The sequence below is a fragment of the Cebus imitator genome, unplaced genomic scaffold, assembly GCF_001604975.1.
Source record: "Cebus imitator isolate Cc_AM_T3 unplaced genomic scaffold, Cebus_imitator-1.0 Scaffold128, whole genome shotgun sequence".
In the NCBI taxonomy this organism is placed as follows: domain Eukaryota; kingdom Metazoa; phylum Chordata; class Mammalia; order Primates; family Cebidae; genus Cebus; species Cebus imitator.
In genome coordinates, this window is record NW_016107443.1 from 2653810 (window position 1) to 2663420 (window position 9611).

The window sequence follows — 9611 nt, forward strand, 5'->3', positions numbered from 1 at the left end:
AAAAAAAAAAAAAAAAAAAAAATTAGCTAGGCATGGCGGCATGTGCCTATAGTCCTAGTTACTCAGGAAGCCAATACAGGAAAGGCAGGAGGATCACCCGAGCCCAGGAGTTCGAGTTACAGTGAGCTGTAATCATGCCACTGCACTCCAGCCTGAGCAACAGAGCAAGACCCTATCTCAAAAGAAAAGAAAAGAAAAAAGAATAAAAAATATGTTGTTTTACAAAAAAAGGACTTGTGGGTTTACCTCCCTCTCCATTTTACCATTTGGATTTTGTTTTCTCTCATTTTTGGTTCAAATACTAATAAGTCAAGCATGAATATAAATGCACCAAATCAACATGGCCCAAGCCTTTTTCATTCACATACTGGTAATGTATTAAGGTCATGAACAGTTTTAGCTGTTTAGTTGTGGGCCAACTGCAGTGCCTTGTTATTCTCAGAATCCATAAATGGAAGTAATCTTCATCACAGAACGAGGCATATGAGTCTGCTTTAAGAGAATATAACCTACAACAACAATAGTCTATTTTTTAAAGAATCATTAAGGGCTAAAGTAAATGTCTTATAAATAGACATCTTCCCAGATTATGGTCTAATTTCCTCTACCTGGAAGAATCTGGTTGGTTGAGCCCCAGTCATTTTGAGATGGCTGCAAAAACCACATTAAGTCACCCGCCTCCTTGAGTCATAAGGGCACACGTGGATTTGAGCCTAAGCCACTCTGACTCAGACAAGTCACTTCATCTCTCAGGGCCTTGCTTTCCTGCGGTATAAAATTAGGTCCCTTTCAGCTCAAAAATTCTCTGAATTTCAGGCAACAGGGAACACAAGCTCTGAGAAACTGAGCAAGAACTAGGTGTTCTTGAACTCTACCCAGCCAATCCTTGGATAAGGAAAACCTAGCAGCATAAAAACACGTGAATTCATGAAGAACAACAACTCCATAGAATGCCCCGCATCAAAGAAGCATCTGGAAATAAGATGTGGAAAGAAGGAGACATGAAATCGCTCCCATGTAACTAATCACAGGAAACAGCCTCACTACAGGCCTTTTTTGGAGAAAATTCTAGGCAATACCTCGCATTCAATGGATTCTAAATACACTACTAATGCCATTTTTGAAGCTGCAAATAAAGACTGTAGAAACATTCTTAAATATTATAAAGAAAAAAATAAAGATAATACCTGGATGTATCTACTGTTTTCTTCACATCTACTTTAACTGTAAGTGATTTCTTCCTAGGATTCATAGGCGAGGGTTTCACATCAGAAAGTTTTTGACTTTTATCAAGTTGGTTACTGGAACAATTGCTCTCTTTTCTGCAATCCCTTTCTTTCTTTATTTTTTCCTTCCGTTTGTCATTACTAGACCTCAAATCGACATCATTTTTACTTGAATAAGTACAGGCAATGCTGTCTTTCTTACATGGTTTAAAAGGTTCTTTGACTTGTCCATCTTGAGTCTCTCTCCCTCTTCCAGTATTAAAACAATCTAACTCTCTATTTATAGGGCCTTTTTGAAAACTGTATTTTCTATCTTCTTCCTTACAGTACTTCTGAGTTCTCCCATCAGAAAAGTCCTGGTTCCCATCTGAGAGCTTAGGACGTTTGTGACGATAGTCATAGGATACTTTGGTTGCTGAACTGGTCTCTGGGTGTTCCCTCTCAGCATGTCGGTAAATTTGGGGTACGAGGTTCCACTGGTTTGTCTCCTCTTGGTAAGGTGGGAGGGAATGCTCGGGCTTCCACTTTGGGGTCCTGGCAGGCTCTCTGCTTTCATACCTCTCCACGTCTTTAGGTCTTTTTGATGTGTGTCCATATTTTCTGAAATCACGATCCTCAGGATACCTGTGTTGACATAAAGCAGTTTACACTTGCAATACAGAGAAGAAAGGGAGAATTTATATGTGTAGAATGTTGGGTAGCATGGCTTTAAATGCAGAACGCAGTGGCAAGTTAATCTATAATACCTTAAGCCAATTTTAGAGGTACAAGGCAGTTAAAGAGAAAAATACCATCTTTTAAAAGTATTCTAGCCATCAACATGATTTACTCTAAAAAGAAATACTTCACCAGTACACCGTAACTAAATTACAACGCTTTTTGTCTTTTTAGACAACAGCTTTTCAAGGTGGTTATCTTCAACCATAAAGTAAACAGACTTTTTCACTTCAGGCTTTATACCAAATTACCCAGGTTTAACGTTTTCCTGTACCTCTTCTGAAATGAGCTCCTCATCTCAAAGCCTTCAGAGCCTCTTCTAGGTGACTGGGAGTACTTTTCTTCTTGTATCCTCTGGTGCCTCAACTCATCTTCATGCCACTTTCCTTCAAATCTAAAAGAATCTGCTATTGACCTCTGAGGTGGTTTCCCTCCTTTTCCACCTCCTCTAATTCTGTGGTCATCAGGACTATACCCTCCTTGCACTTTCTGGGGATAAGAATTCCTCTCATGCTCTTTGTAGAGTATACCCTCTGAGTATTTGGGCATATACTGAGATCTCCTGTTACTGTCTCCTCTTCCAGGTGAATATCCTCGGTGAGGCTTATACATATAAACATTTTCTAAAGAGTTTCTTATGTTAGGGGAAGGTGATCTATGTTCATAAGACTGGTAATATATATTTCCACGAGAGGGAATCCTTGGTTTACTCTGTCCATGTTTCTCACTGTCCATTCTCCAAGCGATGGGTCTTTTTGGATCCTTCCTATATTCACAGCCATAATGCCCGTGAGAATATCTTTGCTTGTAGTGTTCAGCATTTCTAGGTACTGGTGATAAAGACCTATGTAAACAAACACAGAAAAGTGTAATCCATTTAAAGATAATCGTGTCTCAATATGACCTACAGAAAACATTTGCTTTTCCTAGGATCCCTCAGCTTCTTCCACTCAAACTAAATTCATCAATTTGCTACATCTGCATTCTAAATTGTACATCTGGGGGTCTGATTATGGTACCTGCCAATCAGCAAGCATACTCTTTCCATCGGAACTAACGTATTTCATGTGCTTATCCAAATGAGCTGAGCGCACCTGTCCCACTGGAGGAGGGCCAGCTTAGGTACACAGCAGAATCAATTTTGGAAGACTGCTGACAGCAAAGTTCTGGCAAAACAAGATGCAGTGACTTCAAAGGGCCAGTCAGCAAAAGCTTACATCTGGTTCAAAGGCCAGGTAAGAAACATGCAGGGAGGCATGATTCACACAAATCAATGTATAGGAGGGTCTCCAGCAAACCGAACATTACCTCTAAAAATAAATTAGAGTGAAGATTTAATGATGCTACAACTCAAACTCAGACCCAAGCCAGGCCCAGAGTTTCTCCAGTTGATTGTCTACTTTCTCTACTAAAGCTGTATCAAGGAAGAAAACACATGTACTTAACCGGGGGAGAAAGGGGAACGAGAGGGTCTTAAGACTTGAATCTCATGCTCAGCTCCTCCATAAATACCTCTAACATAGGTAAGTTCCTTTTATTTCCCAGATCTGTTCTCTTGCATATCAATGGAAAGATGAGCTGTTCGAACAGAGCTTGTAACTTTGGTGAAGTTATACTTTAAAGCAGCTATAATGCTCTTCGGGGACAGCACATCCTTTCTGGAACTACCGTCTCCATACCTCTCAGCATTGCCAACATTGAGGCTTGTGTTTCCAATAAGAAGGAACGCTTTTGTATCCAGGGAAACCAATCTGGGTTGCCTAGGCTTAAAGAGAGGTGTGCCACTATCTGGGACACAATAAAGTTCCATTTTGCACCTGGGGACCTTTCCCGCATCTGACCTGCCCAATTTCTCCATCTCCTCCCTGAGGGTTTGATGTCTTCTAATCAATGAGGAAGCGATCCTTGCAGCTTCTGTTATGGCTCTCTCTCAGAAGCTGCCATGGAGTTGGTAAAACCATGAGTGAGTCCCTCTTTTCTATGGTAAATCTGTGACCTCCCTACAAGAAAGGAGGCAGATCTACCTTCCTCATTTACCTACTGGGACTTATATACGGAACTTGGCAATATTGCCCTATGGAGTCACCAAGCTAGACATACTAACAAATGTTATTTAGCTGAAGCAGAAACTCCGCCATCCAGCTAGCTACAGCTCATCGCAGGTAGAAGCAACTGGAGCCTCTGAGGACTTTCTGGAAGATTTCATCTCTTTCACAGCTAAGGAGAAAAGCTGGCAGCCAGAGGCAGAGGTCTTCCAGTCTGGACAAAATTCCCAATATCTGACTTTTAATTCTTACTTCACATTCAATATTGGTTTAATTCTACATTTTGTACCATTAATGTTTTATTGTATAGAGTCCCTTCCTTCTGAAGAAGGTTGCTAGAATAGTTGCTATTGTTTTTGGTTCTCCTAAAGGAACAAAAAAGACTCAAGGAGTCTTTTGGGAGATAATTCTCCACAGTCTCTTGAGTTCTGCATGCCTTGTGAGCAGAGGCACTGATGAACTTTGTTCTAAGGCAAAACAGGGTTGGAAGATAGAGATAAGGTCTCCCTTAGGGACAAAGGGCCGATGTGTTTGCTGTCCAGGACAGTAAGATAAATGTTTCCTCCAAAGCAAAGGCTGCATGGGTTTATCTGCAGCCCCTGATAAGGGACTCATGCTCCTCAGCTGTCTTGTAACTCCACTGCCTGTATGGAAACCTCGCTGCCTCAGTGTCCACCCAGCCAGTGGCTCTGCAGTGCCAGCCCTCAGGGGACCCAGAGGATAAGGAGAATGACAGGAACATGAAGCTCAAGCTGCTTGCCGTACTGTGAGTAATAAAGGCCTTTGTCTCTGACCCAAGAGTGTCCTGTGGCAGGCTAATAATGTGTTAGCTTGCAAGTAGGGTAAAACATCAGATCCTTTAAAGTTCTTAACAAAGAAACTTGAGAAGGAACCTGGAAACCAGGCACTGAGCTTGGCAGGGTCTCTTGTGCCCCTCACCAGGGCCTTTTGTGTTATTAAGAAATGGCCTCTTGATAACCTGTTAAAATCATTCACTTCTTTACATTCCCTTTTCTTTCTCAAGTTCCTTACCATTCCAAGTTGCTCCTGAATGAATTACAAAAAGAAAACTGTTGACAAAATGATTGATTAGTCACTGCATAACCAAAACACGTAAGCACAATGGGCAAGTTATCTAACATGAAAAATCTTCGTCTGCCTTTTTTGTGTGAAATGGTGGTCTTTTTTAAGTCCTGGAACATGCTAGTCACATTTACAGCTCGGCGCCTTTGCTCTTGCTCTTGCTCTCCCCTTTAACTAGAATACTTCTCTTCACTCTTTCTGCCTTTAGAAGTTCTACCCATCCAGAAATGCCTAGTTAAAATTGTTTTCATCTCTTCTTTGAAGACTTTCTTAGTACCCCCCTTTCCCTCCACAAAAACAGAATTATTTCCTCGCTAGAAATCCAGAACCCTTTGTCCCAGTAAGTAGTGCAGCGCTTTCCCCACTGTATCATAGCTGGCCATGGTGTCAATCTCCCAGCCCAACCACATGCTTGCTGAGGCCACAGAAGATGGCGTATTTGCCTTTATAGACCAACAACCTGCCTGTAGCAGGTGTACAATAAAGATTGGTTAAATTGTTCCAATATAATGATACATACTTTGGATATTACCAAGCAGGAAAGAGGAGAAATACATATAATCCAACTATTCAAAGCTTTATTATTCTGCCATGAAGAAGAAAGAGGAAACTCCCTATTTTCTAACTTGAAATTTCTTCAAACATATTCATTGTGAAAAAATAAAATGAAATACATATTGAGGAGTTCTAAACTACTCACTAATTCAAAAAATGTAATACTCTCAAAGATGTTTCTCACTCTCTCTTGCTGTGGCCACTGCATTGCTTTTCATTATGGATTAACTCTAGCTACCTGCTATGATTAAACAAAGCTGCCAGCTACTAGAATCTAGAAATACAACCTCTACCATGATAAAGTACCTAATGTGAATAATCAGGTCCCATGAGCTTATTAAGAGTTTACTAGTACTGGTGAAATTGAAAGTCACAGCACATCCCAAATGCAAGCTTACTCTGCTAAGAATTGCTCACCTGTGTTTCCACCTGGGGGATCTAGATCGTGACCGCGCCATCCTTTGACACGTGAGCCACTATCCACTTTTTACACTGCAAAGAAATACAGGATTAGCAAGTTTGAAGAAAGAGCCTGCTATTTGCTCTAAATCACAGCAAATGCTGACAATTTATTTAAACCCTTTGTGCCTCAGTTTCCTCATCTATAACATGGAAACAATAATAATAGCACCCCTTATTACTGGAATATTGTCAGGATAAAATGAATTAAATGAGGGATCAGTAAACTCTGCCTGCAAAGTGCCAAATAGTAACTATTTTAGGCTTTGCAGGCCATATAAAGTCTCTGTCACACCTGTTTCTTCTTTTTTTTAAAGCAACTATTTAAAAATGTTAAAATGTGACAACATTGAGATCTGTCATAAGTATAAAATCCACATCAGATTTCAAAGATTTCCTATAAAAAACATAAAATATTTCATTAATGCATTTCCAATATTAATCACATGTTGAAATGATACCTTGAATATACTAGGTTAAAGGCACTGTATTATCAAAAGTAATTAAAATTAAAAATACAAACTCTATTTAGATTAAGGGTCATACAAAAATAGGCCCAGCAAACCAAATGCACTGTAGTTTAATGACATCTAAATTAAATCATAAAAAGGGCTTATTGGTGTCTGGCACATAGCAACTGCTAAATAAGTATTCCAAAAACAGGAAAAATTACCCAGAATTCCTCTACCTGAATACAAGCACTACTACTTTCTTGTCTTCCAACATGTACAGAAACACTTCATATAATCACAGTTAAAATGTTTAGGAATACATGATGGTATACCTGCTTTTTAAATATGTGGATTCTAAGAATTACCCTTTCTTTTTTTTAATTTAATTTTTTTTTGAGACAGGGCTTTGCTGGGACCACAGCATACACAAGCACACCTGACTAAGTTTTGTATTTTTGGTAGACACAGGGTTTTGCCATGTTGCCCAAGTTGGTCGGGATCTCCTGAGCTCAAGCAATCCTCTCACCTTGGCCTCCCAGAGTGCTGGGATTACAGGCATGAGCTACCATACACGGTCAGAGTTACAATTTCTAATACTCAACTCCTGCCTAACTTTCCACCAGACAAATATACCAAAAATGTAATTGAACATTTCGTTTGTTTCTGGTTTTTTGCTAAAACAAATAATTCATATTCATTGTATGGGTACATCACATTTTGTTCATTCATTCATCTCTCCAAGCACATTTGGGTTGTTTCTACCTTTCAGCTATTATAAATAATGCTCTTGTGAACATTTGTGTACAAGTTTTTGTGTGGACATATGTTTTCATTTCCTTGGGTATATACCTAGGAATGGAATTACCGGGTCACTTGGTAACTCTATGTCTAACTTTTCGAGGATATGCCAAACTTTCCAAAGTAGCTACACCATTTTACATTCCCACCAGCAGTGTATGAGAGTTCCAATTTTTCTACATCCTCACCAACACTTGCAATTATATTTTTGACTATGGCCAACCTAGTGGGTATGAAGTGGTATCTCACTGTGGATTTGATTTGCATTTCCCTAATGACTAATGGAGAGTAACCTTGAAACATGTAAGAAACTATGAAACTAATCATGCCTCCTTTCCTTTAGTCATTTCAGTTTAAACGTGTTTTAAAAAGTAATTCAAAAGAAAAAAAAATCAGCTGTGTATACTAACATGTTCATATCAGTTTTATTTATAATAGGAAAGAAAAAAGGCCCAACAAAATAACCCAAATGCTCAATAAAAAAGATTAAACAAATGTGAGATACATACATCTAGTTGCTTCCTACCTTTCTCCTAGCCTTATATATGTCTTTTCCTCCACACACCCTACTAGTCCCCCACACCACACTACTCGCTTTCCCTGATCAGGCTGCGCTGGTCCAGCACATGGATGGCCTTCCCTCAGTTGGCTTGACAAACCCCGATGCTTTCCTGACCGTGTAACAATCACATCCTCTGGGACTCTTTCCTGGACTTTTTTTTTTTTCCCCTCTAGGTTTCTTTCTCCTTGGGAATTCTGGGTTTATTTTGCAATTATTTCAACACATTATAATTTACATAATTGTATTTATTTCAATAGGCAAAAGACTCCATTATCACAGAACACAAAACTCAAATGACCTATGAACGTATGAGATGTTCAACTTAATTAGCAATTGGGAAAATACAAATTAAGATCATAGTCATTTGATATGCCAAAGGGCTATGATCACCCATCAGATAGGCCAATAATGTTTTTTAAGTTGTGTATTTCAAAGTGTTGGCAAAGGTGTGTGACAATAGGAACTCTCAGTTACTGCTAGGTAAACTATACATGGTATGGTATAACCAGTTTGAAAATACCGTTGTCCCTTGGTATACTCAGGGGATTGGTTCCAGAACCCCCACATATGCCAAAATCCATGCATATCCAAGTCTCTCTGTATAGGCAGCTTTCGCATATCTCAAATGCTGTATTTTCTATACATGTTTCACTGGAAAAAACTCCACGTATAAGTGGACCAACACAGTTCAATCTTGTTCAAGGTTTTTTTTTTAAGACGGAGTCTCGCTCTGTCGCCAGGCTGGAATGCAGTGGTACTATCTCAGTTCACTGCAACCTCTGCCTCCCGGGTTCAAGCGATTCTCCTGCCTCAGCCTCCCAAGCATCTGGGACTACAGGTGCACACCACCAGGCCCAGCTAATTTATTGTATTTTTAGTAGAGACGGGGTTTCACCACATTAGTCAGGATGGGCTCGATCTCTTGGCCTCGTGATCCGCCTGCCTTGGCCTCCCAAGGTGCTGGGATTACCTGCATGAGCCACTGCGACCGGCCAACACACAGTTCAAACCTGTGTTGCTCAAGTGTCACCTGCAGTTTGGAAATACCCAATAAAGTGGTACATGCCCATATCCCACAGCCTAGCAATTCTATGCAGGAATATATTTTGGAGTAGTTCTCAAACTTTAGTGTACAGTAGAATCGCCTGGAGGGCTGGTTAAAACACAGATTGCTGGGCCCTATCTCTGGGGTGGGCCTCACTCTAGCAGGTTCCCAGGTGATGTGGATGCTGCTGGTCCAAGGGCTATAGAAGAACTGGTTTTAAAGGAAAAGTGGAGATCACTTGGGAGAAAATATTTACAAGTGAGATTTATTGCATGTGATAAAAGAAGTAAGCTAGGAATATTTTCCTTTGCCCAATGTCAAAATTAGCTTTATTAAAATTCAAACTGGCCAGGTGTGGTGGCTCATGCCTGTAATCCCAGCACTTTGGGAGGCCGAGGTGGGCGGATCATGAGGGCAAGAGAGGGAGACCATCCTGGCTATCACAGTGAAACCCTGTCTCTACTAAAAACACAAAAAATTAGCCAGGTATGGTGGTACGTGCCTATAGTCCAGCTACTCGGGAGACTGAGGCAGGAGAATAACTTGAACCTGGGAGGCAGAGGTTGCAGTGAGCCAAGATTGCGCCATACACTCACTCCAGCCTGGGTGACAGAGCGAGACTCTGTCTCAAAAAAAAAAAATTCAAACGATTTATTCAAAGATGGTGAA

At 40.3% G+C, this 9611-nt stretch overlaps 1 protein-coding gene across 12 annotated transcripts in view; it reads right to left on the reverse strand.

Moving 5' to 3' along the window:
- BCLAF3 (BCLAF1 and THRAP3 family member 3) overlaps positions 1-9611 on the reverse strand; it is an 83498-nt gene that overhangs the window by 56592 nt on the left and 17295 nt on the right. For all 12 annotated transcript variants that reach the window (XM_017540651.2, XM_017540648.2, XM_017540650.2 and 9 more), the window contains exons 2-4: positions 6044-6118; positions 2218-2787; positions 1188-1850 (exon numbers count right to left, since the gene is read on the reverse strand). In XM_017540651.2, the coding sequence (XP_017396140.1) occupies positions 1188-1850; positions 2218-2787; positions 6044-6084 (1274 nt within the window). In that variant the 5' untranslated portion in view covers positions 6085-6118. The remainder of the gene's footprint in view (positions 1-1187; positions 1851-2217; positions 2788-6043; positions 6119-9611) is intronic.